This window comes from Tenrec ecaudatus, chromosome 4 (assembly GCF_050624435.1).
Source record: "Tenrec ecaudatus isolate mTenEca1 chromosome 4, mTenEca1.hap1, whole genome shotgun sequence".
Lineage (NCBI taxonomy): Eukaryota > Metazoa > Chordata > Mammalia > Afrosoricida > Tenrecidae > Tenrec > Tenrec ecaudatus.
The window spans coordinates 120744576-120768971 of NC_134533.1; the positions used below are offsets into that span (position 1 = coordinate 120744576).

The 24396-nt window shown below is 51.0% G+C and overlaps 1 protein-coding gene across 1 annotated transcript in view; it reads left to right on the forward strand.

The window, feature by feature from the left end:
- TECTA (tectorin alpha) overlaps window positions 1-24396 on the forward strand; it is an 82554-nt gene continuing 58158 nt past the window's right edge. The window contains exons 1-7 of the mRNA XM_075546725.1: window positions 1-64; window positions 3321-3454; window positions 6572-6859; window positions 10366-10503; window positions 10834-10999; window positions 14704-15116; window positions 21815-22385. Coding sequence (XP_075402840.1) covers window positions 1-64; window positions 3321-3454; window positions 6572-6859; window positions 10366-10503; window positions 10834-10999; window positions 14704-15116; window positions 21815-22385 — 1774 coding nt within the window. The remainder of the gene's footprint in view (window positions 65-3320; window positions 3455-6571; window positions 6860-10365; window positions 10504-10833; window positions 11000-14703; window positions 15117-21814; window positions 22386-24396) is intronic.

The window sequence follows — 24396 nt, forward strand, 5'->3', positions numbered from 1 at the left end:
ATGAATTATTCATCATTACTTAGAATTTGGGTCTCTTTCATCTTCGCACTTGTATGGCACCAAGGTGAGTACTACAGAATTCCATACAGCTCTTCCTTAGCATGCTCTTGAATTGATAATGAGACACCTTTGTTGGAAGCATGATTGTAAGGGCAGGTGTACTTGTGTCAACCGAGACAACGGAAATGTAAATTAAATTCTGTTGTCAAGGGTAAAATACATGAACTTTGAATGATGTTCGCGCTCAACCTCCTCACTTTTCCTCATTTAGGTTTAGATGCAATTTGTACCAGGCTTCCCTGTTTTAATGGAGTAGTCCTTTAGAAGAACACCAATTATTTTCATTAAATGCATACAGGGTGGGTATGTGTGGACCCCGGGCCTGATCATAGATTCTCACTAAGGGATTTAATTTGTGGCAGAGAGTTTAAGGAATGTCGTTGCTTTCGCCCAAACTCGGGAAACGATAAAGGCACTGATGTGGAGACTTTGTGTATTACTGACCTTTTACATGGCGCCAAATTAAAACGCCACGTGAAATAAGAAAAGTATTCTTCTCTGAGATTCTTTCTTTTCCTCCCCTGCAGCATTGCCCTGGGCAGGGGAGGGGGCGCATGCTTGGTGTTGTTCCACTCCCCTTTAGCGTGTAGACAAGATTTTAGACATTCCGCGTGGATCCGAATTGCTTCCACTTGGGTGGCCAACATTCTAAAGCACCTTTCTTTTTCTTGTCTGACTGTTTTTTCTTTTTAGTTCACCTGGTACACGGTCACAGATTTGAGATGAAAAGGCATGTTAGAGATGTACATAGCCCCACTATTGTCCCCCAGTTGAGGATGCTTAAAGTTGTAAAGTCCGCCTATGTGGAACTCCACAGTAGTGGAAGAACCCCACTGACCACAGGCCTCGTCACACGCACGGCTTGTTTGGGAAAACAAACGGTGATGGCTATTGTGGGTTGACTCTAGTTACTAAAGCCCTTATGAACAGAGAGCATCTTTCTTCCAGGAACTCTGGTGCTACTGATAGGCCATGCTGTCAACAAGTTACGTCTTATATAGTAATCGTTTCTGCGGTGGAAATTATCCTCGTTTTTATTAAGCACAGATTTAAGAGTGCATGTAGTCATGGAACACAACTTCCATTATTGACCACACTCATTGCGAGGAGCCCTGGTGGTGTGGTGGGTCTGTGTTGGACTGGTAACCACCAGGGAGGTGGTTCAAACCTACCAGCTGCTCCATGGGGGAAGAAGGAGACTACCTACTTCTCTAGAGCTTTTGACAGCTTCGGAACCCTCTGGAAGCCCGCTTCTCTCTTACAGCCACGAGGAGCTGGAATCGACTCTCTCATTGAGGGGTTGGTTTATCTTTGTAATTTGCATTCTTCTTAGAATTGATCATTTTGAGCTATCCATTCTTTCCCATCCAAGGTCACGAGCTAATGGGGATCCGTCATGAACAGAGGATCTTGCAAACATGTTTAGAGCAGAGAGATACGAGGAGCCGTCTCCGTAGTCACTGGTTTTTGCCTCCTCCTTGAGAGGCTACCAGGGGGGCTTCCATTTCCTAATAAGCAGACCGGCCAACACTGCCCCAAACACTAATGAACCCTTCCATGACCATGATCAATACTCACTGTGGTTTTTAGCTCTTAGCCATATTCTTGAATCTCAGGGGGGCGGGGCGGGGCGGGGGGGGATCCCCATGAAGAAGAAAATTCTGGCAGGACGTGCTCTTTTATCATTTGAGAAAGTTCATCACCATACAAATTTAATAAATACCTACAGTGATGGGTTTATAAAGAGATTCTTGTTATCTCTGACTGGAGAGAACTGGTGTTTAAATACAGTGTTAGGACACGCTTCCTCACCTACTGGCTGCAATATGAAGCGAAGAACATCAGCAGCACGGTCCTGGAATGACACGCTGGACAGCTCTGCTCAAAGTCAAGACTCGGTCAGCAAGATTCTCTCTGCTTCCCTCTGAAATCAACCCTTACAACAGACTCGCTCTCCACCCCAGCAGCCTTTCTCTGGTGGAGACTGGAGAAGCTGGGCCTGGCCTGCTCTCTGGACACTCTGCCTTCTCATTAACTTTCCCCTTGCTTGAAAGCCGCCTAACAGGCTCCCCGCTCCCCGCAGAGCAAGACTGCTCTTGGCCAGGAGCTCAGCAGCCTATCTGCTCCCATCAGCACAAAGCAGGGCCTTTCCCAAGGAGAGCACCCCCCCGCCCCAAGAGGGGAGCCAGTCCTAGCATGCAGAGTGCAGCCAGCAGACCCCTCTAGAACTGTGACCAGAAGCCCGACCGGGACTGGCCACAAGTGGTCCTTCCCTGAAAGCTCTCCAGCACTTTGTTCTCCAAGGTTCTACTTTCATTCAGGAGAACAGAGAGTGCTACCCAAATGCACGTTATTTCGCTGGGTCTGAAACTCAACCAGGCAGACCTCTCCCCTCGCCTGCACCCCTGGGGAAATTGTCCACTTCCTCAGTCCAGACGGGGCCACCCTTTGCATGATTTTGTATGGGAAATTCTGAGAACCAGCTGGGCTGCCAGGAGAGTCAGTGATGCTGTGACAGGAGTGCTCTGTTAGGTCGTGTGATGACTCTCACCTTTGACCAGGGTGATGAGTGAAAACCTTCTCTCCAGAGAGGTCTCCAAGGCCCAGCCTCCCTCGGCCCAGAGGCATCCATGCCTGTCTTCTGTCAACAGGGCTTGGGCAGGGAGCCTTCTCCCAGGGCGAGCTCTCAATCAAGATCCTTCTCTGGCTGGCTGCGACACACCCTCCGACTTTTGTCCCAGCTCCCAGTGGGCTGCATGTCCCTCTTTTATCTGGTTGTCTTCGACAATGAGCAGCAGCAGCAGCAAGGGAACTCCTTCCAGGAAGGGACATGATGGGAGCATTCTTGAGCGGGAAGGATGTTCCCCAGCCCCAAGCTTTTCCCGTGCCCTTGCCTTCTGATGCAGCCTCCTCAGTCACAGCGGGTGAGCAGGCCCCTGTCAGTGCCCCCGAGCTCCTGGCCGGGGCGGGTGTTCTCACCACCCTCCAGCCCTGCTCTCCCTGAAATACAAGGGCCCCGAGAAATGCAGCAGGCATGAACTTTCCCCAAGGAGAAATGCCATCACACCCATCTCCCCATTCCCAGAAGCAGAAAATACTGCACGGTGCATGACTGAGGTTAGGATTCATGGAAAGGCCACCCAACCGGAGTTTAATTTGCCTGGGGTCCTGAAAGAAGTTGGCTCTTGGGCTGGGCGGGAAGCAGCTTTGGCAAGCGGAAGAGGGGCGGTCACCTATCTAACCACCATCTCTCTTGACAGTTCAGCCCAGGGAGCTCATGTATCCATTCTGGCAGAATGACACCAAAACCCCCAAAGTAGACGATGGAAGCTCATCTGAGATTAAGCTGGCCATCCCCGTTTTCTTCTTTGGCGTTCCTTACCGAACCGTCTATGTAAGTGGGGAAGCAGCCTGGCGGCTGCTCCATTGCTGGCTCTCTTTCTGCTGTCTGCTTGTCATACAGGAAAGCTTCCTCAATATCCTCTCCCCAGGCTCTGGGAATGGAGTATTAGCAGCCAAAACAACACGTTCTGAGATTTCACGAGCTGATAGGCTTTATGTTTAAGAAAGTCAAAGGTATGTTTAATGGCTAATGTTCATAGTAAAGGTGTTTCTGGGACAATAAATTGCTTTTTGTGGGTTATTGAACACTGAGGGGAAGCAGACAGTCCCCAGAGGCACAAGCATTCTATCTGCTTCCCGACAAGATACAATGATACAATGAGCCTCTGTTCTTTCCTTGTCCTTCTGGGGAGGAGTGTGTGTGTGTGTGTGTGTGTGTGTGTGTGTGTGTGTGTGTGTGTGTGTGTGTGAAAGGTTTAGGCATTTACATTTCTAGACTTCCTTTCAATTTGGAGCAGAGTCGTGGAACAACGGGGCAGGGGGTACTAAGATATCAAAGCTGTTTGCCGAATTGCCTACCCTCTTTGGGTCTGTAGAAATGCCAGAGGGTCGAGCTTGCATTACGAAATGATACCATTTGCTGTCAAAGGCCACCTGGGCCGCTGTGTTCTCAAATTAGTTCTTTGGGTCAGTGGATGGGCTGCTAGTGAGATTGTTGCATTTGGAGAGGATGGTTCAGAGCGACGGATTTGTCGTTGGCCTTAACCTGTTGTGAGAGGCATGTACCGACAATGACCTATCCGCCCTTACCCCATGCCCTGCCTGGAGGAAGAAACAGGCCTCCAAGCTCCTCTGCCTCTGGCCAGCTCCACAGCTGGGCACGCTATCTTCCCCAAGGTTTGAATTATAGCTCAGGAGTGAGTCTCATTAGGCAATGAGTCCCTCTTCCATTTTCTGAGTCTCTGAGCGGTGCCATTGGTTAATGTGCTCTGCTGCCAACCACAAGGTTGTAGTCCACCCAGAGGCACTGCAGAAGAAAAGACTGGCAATCTATATCTGAAAACTCAGTCCTGGAGCCTCGTTCTACTCTGACACCTATGGAGTTGCTGTGAGTCAGAACTGCCTCCACAGCCACTGGCTTGGTTTGGTCCATGACGCAGCCGGTGCCTCGCACAGCGTGGTCCCTGAGCCTGCAGCATCAGCATCACCTGGGAACTTGCTCTGAATGTCACAGCATAGGCCTCATCCTGAACCGCTGCATCAGAACCTCGGGGGGTGGGGTGGGAGCCCAGTAATCTGTGTCTAACAGACAAACGAACAAAAACCGGATGCTCACAAAAGTTTGGGTACAAGTGATGTTATTGATGTGAGTAGAATGGAATGAAAACACATGTGAGACACTGCCAGCTCCCTTTGCTCGGGTTTTCCTTACGCCTACTGTTGTTCCCTCGCAAACACATGGCTCTGGTATCCTGAGGTGCCCTGCATGCTGTGCTCACTGCAGACCCTCCCTAATCTCTGTTGGTAGTGAGTGGTTGGAAGGTTTGGAATGGGTCAGCCTGATTTTGGAGAGGAGAGGGGAGCCCAGGTCTTCCAAGCCAGCAGCTTTTTTGGTCTCCTAGGCCTTGTTTTACTGAGCGCTTCTTTTCCTACCGTCACACCGTGTGACATGGACTCGGAAGAGTTCCCCTTAGCCCGGGGCAGACTTGTGTGAGCATGCATGGCGTGTTCCCTGGGCTTCCAGTGCTTTGAGGAGTGTACGTTTTCCAAGACTCTGGATTGCTAGTGATTAGATGAAGACAATCGTCTTTTATTCTCGAAGCTCAATCTCCAGTTTCCTTTCCAACCCCATAGCCGTCCTTCCAAAATAGGCTGACATACCCTTGGCCCCGGTTACATACCAGTGAACTCTGGGACCTGGGCCGCTGGTAATGTCTGCGGTATTATTGGCAATGTAAATATAAAGGACAGTTGGAATGTAGAGGGAAACGGCACCCAGCTTTCTGCACTCAGGAATTGCAAGGATTCTTGGTATGAGAGTTTCTGTTCTTGGTATCATGTTAGCCATCTGGCTAGATCGGCCTTGTTGTTTGTGGTCATTTTCTGCCATTGAAACGGCCCCATGGGGCTGGACTGTTGGATCCATACGCTGATTTTTGGAAGTGGATTACCAGACCTCTCCTCCTAGTCCCTCTCGTTTTGGAAACCCTGCTGAAACCTGTCCCGCATCATAGCAACACGTCAGTCTCCATTGACAGATGGGTGGTGGCCGTACATGAGACACTTTGGCTGAGGATCAAACCCAGTGTCCTGAGAGATGGGGATTCTACTACCGACTCTCCCAAATGCCCTCCCATCAGCCTTATTCCAACACACACTTGAGGAGCTGTGGATGCAGGCAGAAACCCGCTTGGTTCCGGGTTCTGTGTAAGCAGAGTATGAATGTATTGGCTTGTGATTTGCAGTAAGTTTATGTAGCGATTGTACAAGGGAGTCCTCAAGCTGTGAGCGCAATCATGGAATCAGGCATCTGTAGGTCTAACCTTCTCCTCGTTCTGAACCCAGCTGTGGTGGTGACATCAGCAGCGATCTTTCCAGTGGTGTCTGCCCGAGTGGGCGCCGGCCGGCCTGTGACAGGAGGGTGTGTTTGATTTCGCGTTCTCTGACATTCCTTTTTGGTCATGTAACAGGGACCTGGCTTGAGTAGAGAGCTTCTGATGTGTAACTCTTGCTGTCACATTGTTCCTTTGTGTCTGATGACTCTACCTCCGTAATGCTGGCTCTCTCTTGACTGCCCAGTTTCCCAATCCCAACACCCCCTCCCACTATTGTCAGTGTGGGTGCGCATGCACACATACACACACACACACACTCCCACGGGCAGCCCAGTAGCAGTTGATGAGTGTAAATAAAGAGAGGCTGGGGGACATAAAAGGCAGGCTGATTATTAATAAGAAACAAAGCCGGCGACAAATTGAAAGTGAGAGAAAACCAATGCGTTTGTCTGGGAGCAAAGGAACCTTTCGGTGGGAGCTGGTGTCGGGGCTCCCCCTCAGCACTGGAAAAGCTGTCTTCATTTGTAAGGTTGCACACCGCCTGCCTCGGGCTGTGCTTCTGGAGCTGCCCCCCTGCGCACTCCCACTGTGCCAAGCCTCTCTTCTGTTTGCAGGTCAACAACAATGGAGTTGTTTCCTTCAACGTGCTGGTAAGCCAGTTCACACCGGAATCCTTTCCCCTGACGGATGGGCGGGCCTTCATTGCTCCATTCTGGGCCGACGTGCACAACGGAATCCGAGGCGAGATCTATTACAGAGAGACCATGGACCCCGTCATCTTGAAAAGGGCCACCAAGGACATCAGGAAGTACTTCAAAGACATGCCAGCCTTCTCTGCCACTTGGGTTTTCATTGTGACCTGGGAGGAAGTCACGTTTTATGGCGGGAGCAGCACCACACCTGTAATCATTCGAATTTCCCTTTCTTTCTGCTTCGTATGCTGGCATCTCATTCCTGTCCATCTTCACTCCCTTCCAGGAGGCTAATGGTTAGAGCCGAGGGCCCTCAGTTCCCTTGAGCTAAACAGCTGAGACTTGCAATCCACTCTCCCGAGAACAGAGGAACCCTCAGGCCTAGCCAGGGCAGTCGGTGGTAATATCTCAGATGTGTCATCCTATCCCAAATCATTATGGGCCTTTCCAAAGAACCCCTCCACAGTCCTCTCGCACGCAGTAGGAGCATTCCTCTTGGGCTGGAGGCACTGAGACCTGGCCTGGGCCTCACGGCCAGCCACCTGGTACCCAGGAACCCAAAGCTCCTTTCTTCTTGACAGGCCTACATGCCTCCTTCCATCCCCATTTTCCATCGCACCCGACATCTCCCCCACCCCCCAAAAAACAAGCCTGGTAGGAAAAGGAGAACAGGAGCCTGGGTTTGGGCACAAATGACCTGGCTCATTATATTATGTTCTGATACTATTTTTTTATTATGGCCAGGCTAAAATGATTCCTACTTGATGGTAATTAGAGTGGGCAGTTAGAACGTTTCATGAATAAAGTTTCAACATCTGCTCTGAAATCCCAAATGAGCAGTCAAATAAAAATCAAATAAGAAAGATTATCACTGGTATGATAGAGGTGATAATTTGCTTTCTACATAAAGCGGCCATGCACCATTTTCAGGTGAACCTGCGCTTCCTTGGGGGGGGGGGTCTTTGGTGGTGGAGATGTTTGAAGTTAATAGACGTATCTTCACCTATATAATTCCCAGTAAACAAAGGTGCACAAAATCTGCCGCCGCCCCCCCCCCCTTCACTTTCCATCTGTCTTTCAGTCTCCGTGGCAATGGGCAAGGGGCTGGGCTTGCAGTTCATAGCTGCAATCTAGCAAGCACATTGCGCTTTAGCATCTCTGGCCAAAGCCACAAGAAGCATTTGACTGCTAAGAGCTTTTGTGGAAGAGAAAGCCACAAGTTGAAAGAGTGGGCCCCTTGACTGGAAATAACCGCTCAAGAAGCCCCACGTTTCCGTCTGTCATGTTATGGACGACTAAGGCCTCGTCCGCTGATGTTTTATGTGCATTTAGCCTCACACCGTATGTGTCAGACGCAGGATGCCAGCAACCAATACATTTTAGCTTCAGGTTGTGAGGGAGGAAGAGAAGAAATGCCCCTTGAATGCTGACCAGCACTCTTTAAAAAACAGACCAAACCAACTTCCACCAGCAGGGAAAAATGGCCAGATAATTATCCTGTGGAGGCCATTTCTATGAGGGTGAATGGACGAGGCAACGGCTAAGTGATCTGAGCTCCTTGGAGAACAAGGCAAGGCGAGGCTCCAGGGCTCCAAGTGTCCCCTGTCCTCGAGTCCTTCGTTGGCCTGCCTCATCCATCTCCCATTCTCCCAGGTTTCCTCGTTTGTGCACGCAGAGGAAACCTACCCCAGATTTCCAGGGTCCTCCGAATGATATCAGGCAAAGGAAACGCTGTGCTTCAGGAATGGTGGGGGTGGGCTGCCGTCTAGTCGGCCCACACATCCTGGCACCCCCAGACATGGCGAGGTCAGACTGTTGAGATCTGAAGGGTTTCGATTGGCCTTTCCCCGCTAACCGTTCTCCACCTGGCAGTGTCCCACTGGCAGCTGCTCGGCATCATGGCAACACCTCCCTTCCACTGGCCACCAGGTGATGCCTGTGCATGAAGAACCCGCATGGAGAGCAAGAATCTACTCGTGAGACAGTGCCCAGGGAGGAACATCTCATAGAAGGCCAACGGAGCGACGAGGGAGGGGGGAGGGCTGCCCCGGAGCCCCGGTGGCATGGTGGATTACGCTGCTAACGGTAACCACAAGTTCAGCAGCTTGAAATCACCAGTCGCTCCACGTGAGAAATATGAGGCTCCCTGCTCCCATATAGATTTACAGGCTGGGAAGCCCGCAGGGGCCATTCTACTCTGTCCTGCAGGGTCCCTGTGAGTTGGCATGGACTTGAAGGCAGGGCGCTGGGCGCTGGGTTTTGCTAGGCGCTGGGTGCTGTGCAGGCGATGCTTGCTCATCGGGTATCCCTCACAGAAACATCCCACGATAAGCATCATCTCAACTTTAATAGGGAGGAAACAGACCCGTTTGGCACGCATTTTCAGGTAATTTAAATACAACCAGATCTAGAAGGAGAGGTTACATTGACCTTTCCCCATTCAAACCCAACACTTTCCCTAGCTGCCTGATACCATCCTGCTGGACGTTCTGCCAGACCCAGAGGAAGACCCAAATCCTTATCCTGTGTAATCAAACTGGGGCAGAGGATCTTGGAGGCCCCAAATCGCGCCATCCCAGACAGTCCCAGGGAGGGAGACGGGGTGCAAAGACAGAAAAGCCCTTTTTGTCCTGAGCTTTCTCCTCAAGCACTGTTCTGCCCACAGCTGATGGCGTTTGGGATACAGCTGCCCGGGTAGATGCTTTCCTTCTTTGGCCTGCTCAACCAAAGCAGAAGTGGGATGCAGGGACGAGGGAGCAAACAGCGCTGGATGGTTATCAGGTCATGAGCAGGGGCAGCTCCAAGGGGCAGCTGCAAAGTCACGGTCACACAGGACTAAAGCTAGACCTTCTTCAGACCAGGGTGCCCTCTGAGGCAGTGAACTGCCATCTTTGGTCCTGAAGCAGTTTAACATCTCCAGATGGTCTATAATGCCCGCACATTGAGACCATCTGGAAGCGCTGGGCCAGGCCCCACTTTCTGCTCCTGGGTCATGGAGGAATTTCCAGCAGCTCAAGTCCCTCAGAGCTCTTTGTTACAAGATGGGACCAGGACACGGACACACACACACACACACACACACACACACACACACACACACACACACACACGAGGCCTGTGTCTCAGAATTGGGTGGAACTACGGCTGAATGCCGAGAATTTTGCAGCTATAAAGTGATGCAATTATGCTCAATTAGAGGAGCAATTTCTCGCCATGAAGTGCTTTTAAAAAAAGCTTTCCAGCTCCCAGTCTCAAAGGGGGAGCCATCTCATCCAGATTAGCGGTGTTCTCCAGGCAGACACAATCCTTATCCCCACTTGAGCGACAGCAGCCCTAGCACAGGCTTGCTCTGGGAGCGGAGCTCCGGGGACAGGTGCTTGCCGCTTCCCATACTTATTCTCATGCTGCCATCTATAGGCACTCTGGCGCCATCGCAAGCCCCGAGCGCGCTGCGGTCGCAAAAGTCAGAGGCTCTAGGCGCTGAGTCAGACCCGAGGTTTCTTCGAGGCAATTTCTCTTAGATGCACAGCCCCGCGAGTTTTGCTTCTACCACTGGAAGCAAGAACAGAGCCAGAGAGAAGGCAGATCTGAGGGCTGGGAGGATCCGTTCTGAGCTGCTTGGGCGCTGGGAGGGGGCAGGCTGAGGGCAGCCACTGTTGGCAAGAGGGCCTCCTGGGAAGTTGAGTCAGGAGAACACCCGTCCCTGCCCCTTGTAGGTGAACACCTTCCAGGCCGTCCTGGTGTCCGATGGCTCCTACACATTCACGCTCTTCAATTATTACGAAATCAACTGGACCACTGGAACAGCGAGTGGCGGGGATCCTCTGACGGGTCTGGGCGGAGTGATGGCACAGGTAGGCGGTGCTCCCTCTCCCTCCTCCCCGCCTTCACAGCCGGGCACCCTGCGCTGATGTTGCTCAGCGTGATGCAGGGATGTCATCAGCTCCTAACTAGAGACGTTGTTCGTCTGCCCTTTAAGTGGGCCGAGAAGCCAGTCGTGCCTATTTGGGATACCTTGGCTAGGTTTGGCATGGACCGCGCAGGTTTTCTCACCCCCAGTGTTGGTTCGTCCCCAGTCACCCCGGGAAAAGGCAGTCTCTTGCCTCAGGGTGTGTGAGAGTCTGAAAGCTGGGCATGTGGGCTAGTGTGTGGGCTCAGAAGACTTGTCTTATCTTGTGCTCCAGGCTGGATTCAATGGCGGAAACCTAACCAATTTCTTCAGCCTCCCGGGGTCCAGAACCCCTGATATTGTGAATATCCAAGAGACCACAAACGTCAACGTTCCAGGTCGCTGGGCATTCAAAGTTGACGGGAAGGAAATTGACCCCGCCAATGGCTGCACCTCCAGAGGTAAAGGCATTTCCTTTTCTCTCCGGCAAAGCCGAGTTCGCCTGGTGGAGATTGACAGGCAGGCTTGTAAGCCCCGGGGGCGGACTTGTTCCGGATACCGTCTCTCAGCTGGGTAATGGAGATCAAGGTAATTTTAGCATGCAGATTCATCACACCAGGAGCTGAAACCCTGCACTTGCTACGCTGTGGGGTTCTAAGTTTTCGCCTGGGCTCTGCGCAGGGCGCCCTGTTCTGAACCTCTCCAAAGTCAACCAGGATCCTGAGTGATTTCTTAGCCGGAGGGACAGACGGAGGCCCTCCTGTTTAACATTATTTTGGTTGTTGTTGTTGCCATTTCTCCTCTTTAAATTTCTCTGCTCATCTTTCCTCTCACTCTGCCATCTGCACCTTGTAGATCCACAGGAGTGGGTGATCGGGACCGTTGCCAAGTCCCTGGGAGGGTAAATCAGCACAACTACAAAGGAAGAAAGAAAAGCACTATATTCTTTGGGGTAGCTTCTGGCCTAAAAGCCTCCCAGCAGCCTCAGAAGAGCTAAGCATTTGTGGCGAATCAAAGCTGGCGTCAGGACTCGAGTGAGCAAGCTGTCATTGAGTGACACGGCGCCGCCTCTGAACGAGCGAAACATCCTTGGTCGTGCAAAACCGCCCAGGACGCTCACAGGATCATGAGAGGTCTGGAAACGCCTATGGCTTTTGACTCCAAACCTATTCAGAAAACAGTTTCTATTACTATTTCTTCTTCCGAGGGTGGAAATGACTAAAATCAGGGAATCGTCAAATGCCCATCCATCCATCCATCCATCCATCCATCCATCCATCCATCCATCCATCCGTGCACCCATCCCAAGTGAATACTCTGAGAGCCCCAACTAGGTACCTTCTACTCTATTAGGTGCTGGAGATGAAGGTGCTTCAGTGTCTGATGGCACTACCATGGTAGGAGGACAGTTGCAGGAACAATGGTGACACAGCATGAGCTCTATCATAGTAGATAATAGTGCAGGGTAGGACCTCTGGTGGTTTCATGGTTACACATTGGGTTACTAAGCACAAGGTCAGTAGTTCAAAACCACCAGTCACTCCACAGGACAAAGACAGAACTTTCTACTGCCATAAAAAAAAAATCACTGGCTGTCTTGTAGGGTCGCTATGAGTCGGGATCGACTTCATGGCGGTGGATCATTTTGGTCTGTTTGCTGTGAGTGCAGGATGCTATGGAAAGACAGAGGAAGACTCTGGGCAAAGTCGTGGGCTGGGGGTTTCTAGGGTGAGCGTAAGTCTCTTTCCGGCATCTGACAGAAAGCCTGGCTTGCACACCTCGGCAGCCCGGGAAAGCTCCAGCATCACTCTGACCCAACTTCACTTTGTTGATTATGCCCCAAAGCCCACATTCTCCTGGTCTGAAGTGCCTCGGCTTTCTGCCACCATGCCATGCCCTGTGGTCAGACTTAACAGACACAGGCATTTGGGAAGACAGCCTGCCTGGGCACCCTTGCCGCGCAGACTCTGCAGTCCCTCGTGTTCAGAACAGCAAGTACAGGTCTTGGAGCTAAGCTGGTATCAAACCAAGGAGGAGAGGTTCAATTTCCAAAGCATATTGGGATATCGGAGATGGTACATCCCTCCAATGTAGCATCCCTTAAGGTCTGTGAATGATATCAACCGATGTGCCAGTATCCTTCTGGTCCAGACTAGGGGGCTGATACGTTAGACTCCTACAGGAACACCTCTCCTGCTGTGTGCCAGCATCGCAGAGCTGACAGGCTTGTGGCTCTGCAGTCTAAGTGCCTGCCTGGTGAGGCCCTCTCACCTGAGTCCTGAGAATGAAATGTTATGATAATGGGATTCATTGACAGGCAGAGCTGTGCAATTGGCCAGGGGCCAGCTGTGTACCAAGTCCCCCTCCCCCCACCCCCTTGACTTCATTCTTTGCTCCTGAGTTATGGGTTTGGGTTTCATAGACAGGAAAAATTCAATATCCTTATTCAGACGGCTGTGCATTTGTATGTGCCACTGGGCATATATCAATCTAATGAGATTGGGAGCTGGCCTGGGTTATAGCAGAAGTGTTGTATAAAGCTGGTTTATTATATTATCATTTCACAAACAAAATTATCTCAGAGAGTCTACCTTTTGGTCCAAACCTCTTCTATTGAAAGACATTTTCCTCTCAGTTATTGGAAGCCTGAAAAAAGGAGACTGGAAATTGTACCAAGTGGAGGTTGTTACACTATCTGCCGCTTCCCTGGCCCCGTGCCAGTGAGCGCTGAGGATGGAGGAGCTTGCTTTACGGATGGATGCATCCAGCCTATTAGGGATGTGAATAAACTGACTATCCCATTTGGGGACCCTATTCTCAATGCACTGGCTGTTGACACATAATCTCTCCTGTTGGACAGGTATAGAAAGGACTGGGGCGTGCGTTAACCTGCAGCGAGGGGCGGTTCACTAGGTACTTGGCTATACAAACACTTGAGAAATTTAAGCCAACTCTTTCCAGATAACTGTTAGTCCAGGACACAACCCTACTTACTGAGGGTCTGTGATACCCCTCTTCAGACTACACGTGCTTCCACCAGTACCAACATGTGCTAGCTTTTGATAGCTTCTCTGTTCCCCATGAGACAGGGAGAAGGGAAAGTGTGCTGTCCCCATTTTATAGAGAAGGGAAACTGAGGCACCTGGAAGTGAAGTCATTTACCTGCGAAGTTGATCACAGAATTGTGACTTTTGGCTCAGTTCTCTTGGGTCCAATCCCAACCAATAACTAGAACTCAGCCTTCAGCCTTGACACACGTCTGTTTCAACAGACAGTTGATATCAACTAGCAAGTTTTAAAATTCAGGGCAGTAGGGAAAGTGTCATTTATTTAGGAACATTAATATATTCAAGACCGAATGGCTATGGAATAAATCATAGCCAATTTTTAAAAATTAGCACATCCTTTAAAACCATTTTCCTATTTTCTGCATTCTCTTACTGTCCTATATTTGTCAAAGAATTCTGTCAAATGAATAAAGAGAGAGACTTGGACGGGGCCCAGGCTGAGAGAGGACAATGTGTGTGGTTTTTAAAGCAGCAGCGTCGTGAGCCCTTGAAGGAAGGGCCCCAGTGTAGAGGCGGAAGGTATTTCCGAAGGTTCCAAGTCAAAGGCTAGCTCTTCCTGAAATCTTTCAGGGGAACCTGCGATTTACACGTGTGTGTCTGACTCTTGACTCGTGCTATTGACCTTTTCTGGTACAAATGTTTGTTGGATGAATAAACAAATGGTTGAGCAAATGAATAAGCAGATGGTTTTGCTGCATTTCCTGGGTGAGCTTGGTCTTCTTTCTGAATCCCCTTCCTCCCATTCTTGGGATGGAAGCAATGACTCCTTTGTCATGGACTGAAGACCGTCTGTCTTTCATGGGGTGATAGTTTAATCACCAGTCGTACAAGCAATAATACAAGAGTTTATATTTGGCTTTCAAACAGCTCTGACTTTGAATCTTGGTCTCCCCATTGAGCTGCGGAGTGATCTTGGGTTTATTTCCCAACTTTCCTTAAGCCCCGGCTCCCTCATTTATAACACGGGGGTAGCCATACCTACCTGGCAGGCTTCTGGTGTGGATTAAAAGGCACGAGGAAACTTAAGCATCCAGCCCTATGGCTGGCACCGAGAGTAAGTGCTCAGTAAGTGTTGGCTCAATGTCATTATTCCCCAGGACAGTTCCTTCGGCGAGGAGATGTGTTCTGGGATGACCTGAACTGCACCATCAAGTGCCGCTGCCTGGACTTCAACAATGAGATCTACTGCCAGGAGGCCTCTTGCAGCCCCTATGAGTTATGTGAGCCCAGAGGCAAATTCTTCTACTGCAGCCCCGTGGAAACGAGCACGTGCGTGGTGTTCGGAGAGCCGCACTACCACACATTCGACGGCTTCCTCTTCCACTTCCAAGGGTCCTGTGCCTACCTGTTGGCCCGGCAGTGCTTGCAGACTTCTAGCCTGCCCTTTTTCAGCGTGGAGGCCAAGAACGAACACCGGGGGGGCTCGGCTGTCTCCTGGGTAAAGGAGCTCTCGGTGGAGGTGAATGGCTACAAGGTTCTCATCCCCAAAGGAAGCTTTGGGAAAGTCAAGGTGAGGCCCTCTGCATGGTTCCCGGGGAGATGGAGACACTGGAGACTGTGCAGCCCGGGAAAGATGCCCCCGGCCTCCTGTCTTGGCTGGTCAGGTCCCCAGATCTCCAAAGAGGCATGGGTCTCTTCCTGCCTTGCAATATCTTATACAATTTTTCTAGGTCAAATTTTATTTTCCTAAGAGCTAACCTAAGCAATCTCCTTGACATGCCTATCTTCTTTAAAACTTAAAAGTCCATTTACATTCTTGGTTACTTCATCAACACTGGGGGCACACATATGCACGCACACACATGAACACAAGTACATGAGCACCACACATGCGCACAGTTTAGAAGTAGCTGACAAGAGAGGTAAATTTACTTTCCCATAGACCTGGCTTAGTAGTAGTAGACCTGTGACCGTGGCCTGGAGATTAAAAAAACAAGGTTAACTGCCCTGTATCATGGTGACCCCATGGCCAACAACAGATTTTCTCACTCATGCCAGGAACCAGAGGGAACACATGTCTCTGCTGGCCTGGTTAGCATATGCAAATGATCTTTGTTGTTGAACCCGGCTTTCAAGCAAGGGCTTGAACAAAAGAGAGAGAGAGAGAGAAAAAGCCACTGGCAATTACTAAATTTGTGGAAGCTCCAATTTTTTTTATAATATTAACGAAAACTTCGTTGCAACCATGTATTAATTCCAGGAATAATAGCCCAGACCACAGGGGCTGATTGCTGCCACCCTGAGCCATCCATCATTCCCATGCAGGGAGGTCATTACGGAGACTACAGACCAGGATGGAAGCCCTTGCCGGGGGCTCTTTCTTTCTTGTTCAATAGGTGATACCGTTTTAATTGATGCAGGATATCCAACAAAAGGCAGGACCGAGAAACGCATACCACTTCCTCTGGCTCTGCTATTTCCTGGTCTGGGCAGCATATCAGTGTCATAATTAGAAGAGTGAGCTATTTATTACTGGGCTGGACATGCCACTTGGCTTTTTGTTTGGCTAGTCTCTCTAGAGACAGGGATGCATATCAAATCAAAGTTAGAGGTCGGGGTGCAATCCTTTGGAGCGTTGCCCTTTTAAATGTCCACTCACTAGGAGTCCTGGTGGCATAGTTAGGCTGCTAACAGCCAGGTCGGCAGTTCAAAATCACTCACCACTCGGAGGGCGAATGATGAGGCTTCTGCTCTTACAAAGAGCTCCAGCCTCGGAAATCCACAGGGGCAGTTCTGTGCCATCCTATAAGGTTGCCAAGAGTCTTAATTGACTCGATGGCAGTGAGTTTCCTTTTGAGTTGGTCACATACTAGGCTCGTCCTTGGAGAGAAAGCTCTCAAGTCAATTCCAACCGGCAGCAACCAGTGTACATCAAGGAGAACTGGGCTCCTTTGGGGTTTTAATGTTTGTGACCTTGGGAAACAGGTTTCCAGATCTTTCTTCCAAGGCACCTTGAGGAGGATTCAAACCACTGACCTTTTGCTTAGCAGAGGAGTAACTTGTTTGCACAGCTGGCAGCCTCCTTGTAGGTTGAGGCTAACATTTCCAGCTAGAAAGAGCTCCACTAGCTCTCCCCTACTTGTGGTATAGTGAGGTGATGTGCCTGGTACCTGCAGCTGAAAAAGAAAGCCTCATGCTTTAGTCCTATTTTCCGTTTCGATTAACAGTATTTTTCACTCACAGGCAGACACACACGCCCTCTCCTGCCAGGACAGGGCGCCGTCATTTCTTTCAGGCCCAGCAGCCCTGCTAATTTTGCGAGGCTCTGTTCCATCATCCAAGTACAGGGCACGGATCCCTCAATTGTCGGCAGCAGCAGGGAGATGTGGACGTGAATGCAAATGGTCCCCAAAGAAAAGATTGTGTGCCTCCGACTGCAAGCTAGCAATGGCTTCCTTTCCTTCCTGCCAAGCATCTTCCAAATGTCTCTGAGCACACCTGCTCTCTGCTGGGGTGGGGGTGGGGGCCAATGCAAGGGAGTGGCCTGGCCCAGGGCGGAGTGAGGGCGGGGCTGCGGGGAGCAGGAAGGAGTCAGGTAGGCCTGGGAGGCAGCTGACTTCTTCAGAGACTCCCTGCCAGGCTGGGCATGGCCACTAAGACCTGTTCTTCTACACTACAGACCCCCGCTCTCCACCCCTTCACCATTTGCTGGGCTCCGGCCTCCTCTGCAGTACACACATGTAGGACTGTACATGCCAATGGGGGTCAGCCTGAGCCTCCGACATCCATTCACGGCCCATGCTTCCTCCCAGCTGATGCTTCCCGGTTTTCACAGTTGCTCCTGGGCTCGTTGAGGGTGCCGAGTCGTCCGGCACATGGTGGAGGAGAGCTCCGACGCTGGGGTCAGAGCTGCAGCCACTTTAGGGGCGTCTGTAAGCACCACTTCATCGGTGGGTTGGGGGTGACGGCCTCTAAGAGGTGGGGTACTTGAGTGTAGTCTGGACTCGGGGCTGGGAGGGCTTTGGGGAGCCTGACCGTGGAGACAGGCCCTGCCACCTGCAAATCATCTAAGCCCGGGACTTGGCCTCCCTGTCCGTAAGACTGGGGGAGTGGTAAGGGGCTCATAAGAGAGGGCTACACAGGACAAGTGAGGGCACGGGGCCTGTCGTAAAGCCTGGCATGGTTGCACTCAATCCGCCCTGGCTTCCCTCGCACTCCCACCCCGCCTGTGCTTCAGTTGTAAACCCTGTCCCCCTGTGAGTCCCCTTCTCTGTCCGGACACCTGGGAGAGGAGGGAAATGACCAGAAGGCAGAGAAAAGAAGGGGACGCAGAGGTGAAGCTAGTCAGCTGATTTCTAATCAAGAACTGATGGTACGAATTAAGGACTGAAAGAAGGCTGTAGGACGGGGTGGCGGCGTCCACGTCCTCGCGGAGCGGCTGTCCTCCGAGTTCTGTGAGGGCAGTGACTGTGTAATTTGCCATTCAACTAGAAACAGGTACGAGTGAAGGGTGGTGGATAATTGTTAGCAGGTATGTCGGGAAGATAGGTTCCAACCAGGACATACCCACGTAGGGCAGCCCAGGTGTAAGTTGTTCGGTCGGAGTGGGATTGGATCAGAAAACCAGGTGGGGGTCGTTACAATGCCCAGATGCACTCGACCCTCTCGCTTCTGCTTTGAGATGCGCAAGGCAGTGCCCGGTTAGCTGGCGCACGGATGAGCGAAGGGGGCGCTGCACCTGGCATTTGAAATATCACCCAGGGGGTAAATTTTGCTTTCTATACCTCAGCAAAGATCCATATATAAATATTGTTCAGTATTCCTGCAGCTAGCTGACCTTCCTGAAAACTAAAAAGCCACTGCCGTTGAATTGATTCCAACTCACGGCCACTTTGTAGGACAGAGTGGAACTGCCCCTGTGGGTTGCGGAGGCACTAAAGCTTCCCGGAAGTCACCTCATTTCCCCCGCCGAAGTGACGAGTGTGATTGACCTGCTGACCTGTGGTTAGCAGCCCAACTCGTGACCTACTGGGCCACCGGGCTCCCGGCTGTCCCTTTTTGCCCATGATTTTTTGAATAATTCTCTACATTGGAGATGAAGATAAATTAGCCCCTTGGTTTTTTGTTCTTATTCCAGCTCTCTGAAGAACAATTTATCTTCCCAGCCTAGTTTTTTTCATCCTTGTCCCCTCAAAGTCTTACCAATCTCTGGAAGCAGAGACGTACACTTGACGCCTGCCATGGTGATTCTTGGGAGAGATGCTCAGACAATCTAGTGTCTCACCTTCTAGACAATTCAGAAAGTCGTAACCGTGGTGGCAAGTACGAGCCTTGTGCTCATATTCCAGAATCAGTCTGGGTCCAGGACAGTTTGAAGTAGCTGAAGGGGCTTCAAAAAGCTCGTGGGAAAACGCCATTCGTTAAAATTCCACTTTCCCACAAACTTTCTGAACCGCCCCTGTATATGTTGCTCATCAGCGTGCCCAGCTGGAATCATTCTGAACTCTCCATTCGACCTTAACCCGAAAAATGTGAGTCTCTCTTGCTATTAGAAAACAAACAAACAAAAATCCATCTTGGAGGAAGTACACCCGGAATGGCCCTTAGAAGCAAGGATGTTGCGATTTTGTCTGATGTACTTTAGACGTGTTCTCAGGAGACAGACCTCATGTCCCTGAAGAGGGCCATCGCACCTGGTCATGCGGCAGGTCCGTGAAAGCGTGGAAGACAAGATGAGCTGACACGTGTCTGAAACCATGGACTCAGTCCGGGTGGGCTGTAAGGCTAGTGCAGGCCCAGGCTGTGCTGCAGGCTGTTGTGTGCACGGTGCTGTGGGGGGAACCTACTTGCAGGCAACTCCCCACCACAAGTCGTAGCCCTGGTGGTGCCGTGGGCTGCGCCCTGAGCTGCCAACCAGAGTCAGCAGTTTGAACCCAGCTGCTCCACGGCAGAAAGATGAGACTGTCTACTCCTGTGAAGATTACAAGCCCCAGAAACCCCAGAAGGGTTGTTCTACCATGTCCTCTAAGCACTGCTATCCCTTGGAACGACTCGATGTCAGTGAGTGTGGCTTTGAGTTTGAAGCACAACAACAGCCTGGCGCTTGGCGTGCTAAGGGTGAAAAAGAAGAAAACTCACTCCTGTTATGGGCTTATCAAGCTACCTATCAACATGAACTAGGCTACCCGGGGCTCAGCCTGGATCATCATTAAGGCAAAAGGCTCCAGGTCCTGTGGAGCTTCCACTGCAGATGTGTCCCTCCCTCATTAGCTCTCACCTCGGTGTCTGGGTTCGTTTCTCCGCCTCCTTTGCCCAGCTGGACCTCTTGCAGCCACAACCTGTCTGCTTTCTCTGCTTCTAATCTTGCCGGTTTCCATACACGCGCGTGCTGTGTAGAATGGATGTTCTGAAATGCAAATGCGGCTATGCCATGCGTCTACTTAAAAACGTTCGGGGACGCTCCTCACAGACGAGAAATCCATGTTTTGTTTGCTTGGTGTTTAGCATGCTATAAAAGATCTATTCTCACTCCACACCGCGGGCAGGGCATTTCTGCTACAACAGAAGCCAGACTATGTTGATCCTTCGCCTTGACAATGGTCAACAAGGCCGCTGGGATCCCTCGGACACCACCCACTGTTGTCCTGCCCAGCTCCTGCTGCTCCCCTCGCGCTGTCCTTCTTGATGTCCTGGAACGCCCGGGCACACGCCTGCCACCCCCAGAGACCTGGCTGTCCATGTCGCTCTTCTCATCAGGCACACGCAAGACTGGCTGCCTCCTTGACATGCCCCTTTCCCAGGGATGCCGCCCCTCACCATGCCATTACATGCTAGAGACCCTCTTCCTCCACACTCCCTGCTTTATTGTTCTCCAGAACGCTTACATACTATGTGTTTTAAGTTGCTGGGAGGTGGATTGAAGCTCAGTGAGCCTGTGTGTGTCCGAGCAGCCTTGTGTTCGCTAGCGTTTTCAAGAGCCAGGCTTTTCAAACAGTCTGCTTCTCGGCAGACTTGAACCTCCAACCTCCCAGGAACTCCATGAGCTCATATGACTTGATGCATTTGACTTATCTATTTCATTTGTTACAGCTCTCTCCACTTAGAATAAGGCTCCACAAAAGGGAATTCTGTCCCTTCTCTTCCGGTCATGGCCAGTCCCCAGGTCCTAGAGCAGTCGGTGCTTGGCACAGAGAAAAAGGCTAGCTAAGTCTTTTTCACTTTGCTCATGTCTCCTGCTGTCTCTCTTGTCACCCTTCCTTCTACAGCTCAGTAGCACCCCGCTGACTATCAACATCCACAACAGCTATTTCAAATTATCGTGCTTTATTCCCTTGCCCTCGAGTTCCCTGACAAACTGACAGCCGAGTGGTGGAAAGCCCCATTTTCCTTCTTTAAAGTCGCAGGTCGCACTAACCTCTAAATTCTTCCCTGACTGTCCCCGCTGAACATCACTTACTGGTCTGCGCCCCCTCCCTAATCTCCCCCCACTCCCAGCAGCATCCATCAATTCATCTATAAAACAGCAGGTGATAAGTACCTATTCAGATCCACTCCCTCAATTGACCTACACCTCATCATAGACCAACAACTCCTCGAGAGGCAGAGACAGATATTTAAAAAAATCCTTTAGTTCTCAATACCGAAGAGAGTGTTTGATACCCGGTGGGTGTTCAAATATTTTTTGGTGGTTGAATGAAAGATGTTACGCCATCGCTCTGATGTCCAGGAAGCTGCAGAGCGAAACACTCGGAAAACAAAACCAGGGCCGCTGCCAATGTTAGCGGTGCCGAACAGCCCGTCCCCACATTTCAGCTGGGAAGAGGGTGAGGGTGAAGGAAAGGGGCCATGGAAAATGTGTGACTCAAGCAGGGAGGAAGGAATGCGTTTAGAGGAATACAGAGGGAAACCCTAGATGCCTAGGCGTCCAAGAAAATACTGGAAGCTAGCCCTGGAGTCATCCGGGAAGGGTTGACAACCACCTGGTCCCAGAGGACTCTCTGGGCTGGGCTGGGCTAGGCTGACCGATGGTGGCCCTAGAAATAAATGCCAAGTCCACCATGGCTCTAGTGCATAGTGTTCCGGCCCCTGCAACTGATCTCTAGGGATCTTCCCCAAGCCTTGGCCTCGGTAGGAGGCTGTCCACTGGCGTGGGCATTTGGGGGACTGCTCTCTGCAGCGTTGCGTTGCTTTGCCCCTCTCCTGACCTCTGCTGGAAACCATTACCCTGGCGCCTGCTCACCTGCCTTTCACTGTTACTGTTGTTGGCAGGTTAATGACCTAGTGACTTCTTTGCCCGTCACCTTAGAGTTGGGGGCGGTGAAAATCTACCAGAGTGGCATGTCTACTGCCGTGGAAACGGATTTTGGGCTCTTGGTGACGTTTGACGGCCGGCACTATGCCTCCATTTCCATCCCAGGCGCCTATGTAAACTCCACTTGTGGGCTCTGTGGGAACTACAACAAGAACCCGCTGGATGACTTCTTGCGGCCCGACGGCAGGCCGGCTATGTCCGTGCTGGACCTGGGAGAGAGCTGGCGGGTCTACCACCCTGACTGGAAGTGCGACTCTGGCTGCGTGGACAACTGCACCCAGTGTGACGCCGCCACCGAGGCCCTCTATTTTGGCTCCGACTATTGCGGCTTTCTCAACAAGACAGACGGCCCCCTGGGGGAGTGCGGCCCCGTGGTGGACCCCACGGCCTTCATCCACAGCTGTGTGTATGACCTGTGCAGCGTGCGGGACAATGGCACACTCCTTTGCCAAGCCATCCAGGCCTACGCGCTGGTGTGCCAAGCCCTCGGCATTCCCATCGGAGACTGGCGGATCCAGACTGGGTGTGGTAAGCTGGTGCCCCGTCCCAACAAAGGGCCTTGCTGCTGCGGGGTGGGGTGGGCAGGGTGGGGGTTCTGTGCTCTTCAGAAACGCCCTTACTAGGACCCATTGGCCAAGAGTGAGGCTAAGGTTGAAACCGGAACTGTGAGAGAGGATCCTTACTTTGTACCCCACCCAAGATCATAGCCAGATTCCCCTAAGGTCATAGCTGATTCCCTTAGCGGGTCTGGAAACAGGAATGCTTGGCAGGGGGCAGGCCCTGTGGCAGGGGGTGGAAGGGATGGCCGTCGCAAAGCTGAGAGGGGAGCGGGGTCTGGGGGTGGCTACCTTTGCAGCTGCTAAGCCACTGCAGAAGCCCGCCTGGGGGATCGCCACCAGCCTGTGGGAAAATACTTCAGCTCCCAAAGGGAGCCTGCAACATCGATTCTTTAAGGGTCTTCCTCTGCCCCGCCCCCAACTCCTCCTCCTACCAACTCTTAGGAACGTTCAAATCTGTTCCCTTGCTGGGAGCATTCTGCTGACCTGATCCTGGAAGGAGAAAGATCTACATGCAAACCCACCACCATCAAGTTGATTCGAACACAAAGTGACCCTATAGGACAGAGAAGAACTCCTCTTAGGGTTTCCTAGGCTGTAAATCTTTATAGGAGCGGCAAGTTTTATCTTACTCCTGTGGTGTCCAGTGGATTTGAACAGCTGACCTTGGATCTAGTAGTCGAGTCTTTAGAACCAACCATGCCCCCAGGACTTCTGAGGCATACCGTCCACCTGGAAGGCAGTCCTTCCTTGGCAATGCTCCGTGGTTAGGACAGTGAAAACCCACTTTCTTTTGAATTACACTTCTAGATAAATGCTTTTTATATAATAATTTTTATATAATTTTAGCTTAAATTTTTTCCCTTCTACCTCATTTAAATCTTTCTTTTTCTAGTAATGGAAACTTTAAAAAAAGAGCATATAACCAATAGTTTCCTTAAATTTTGTTCCCTTCCTGGTCATTGGTTTTTACCATCTAGGTGAACAGAAAATGCTCCCAGGCACATTATGCAGATGAGAAGATAGAAAGATTTCTTTAAGTTCCAAGGCCAGAGGACAGATTTTCCCCTTATCAGTAGGAGTCAGTGTGATGCATAAATCATCATGTATCAGATTTATGCTAATTCTCAGCTTATTGGTCGAACTATAAGGAAGCATGCATTTTTCTTGCTGGGTGACTGACAGCGTCCGTATTCTGCCCAGAGCATCCCCATCCCTGGGCCTGATAGAACCTGGCTTCTTTTAAATCCTTAGACAATCCACCAGCATCCACAAAGCTTAACGACATTTTAAATCTATAATCTCTCTACTTTTTCTCCTGGTAGTCCTTTCCATTTTCCACATTTTGTCCCACCTTAGCCTTTCTCCACACCCCGACCGTCTTTCCTGGGATGTTTGTTTCTGTTGGACAAATTTTACGTATTCCGATAGCTCGCCACTTGGGCCTCTGAGTCCCTGCATGTCCCATTCAACCATGGATTGGAACGTTTATGTGGGCTTGGCTATTCTTAAACTCAGAACCATGGGTTTCTCAGGCCTGAGGACAGCTAGCTCAGACCCCGCCTCCCCGGGGCAACTGGCACAAGCTTTGCTTCATATAGCAAAGGCATATTCTTATTTTATATCCCGGGGAATTCATTCCCAGTCTTCCTTGGCAAAATACACCCCGCCTCCACGCCCCCAAAATTCCACTGCCCTCAAGTTGATTCCAACTCATAGCAACCGCCTGGGGCCGAGCAGAACTGGTCCTTAAGGCTTCTGGGGCTGTCCGTTGCTATGGGAGCAGACTGCCACATCTTTGTGCCTAGCAGCTCTTGGTGGGCTTCCACGGCGGACCTTCGGTTAGTAGGCGATACACCTCCTTGCTAGACATTTCAGGTTTTGTAACTTCTGCTTTTAAATTTTGAATGTCCATTTCTTGCCAAAGCTGCTTTCTCTCCCTCCCTTCCCCTCCCCTCCTCCAGTCCCCTCCCTTCCCAGAA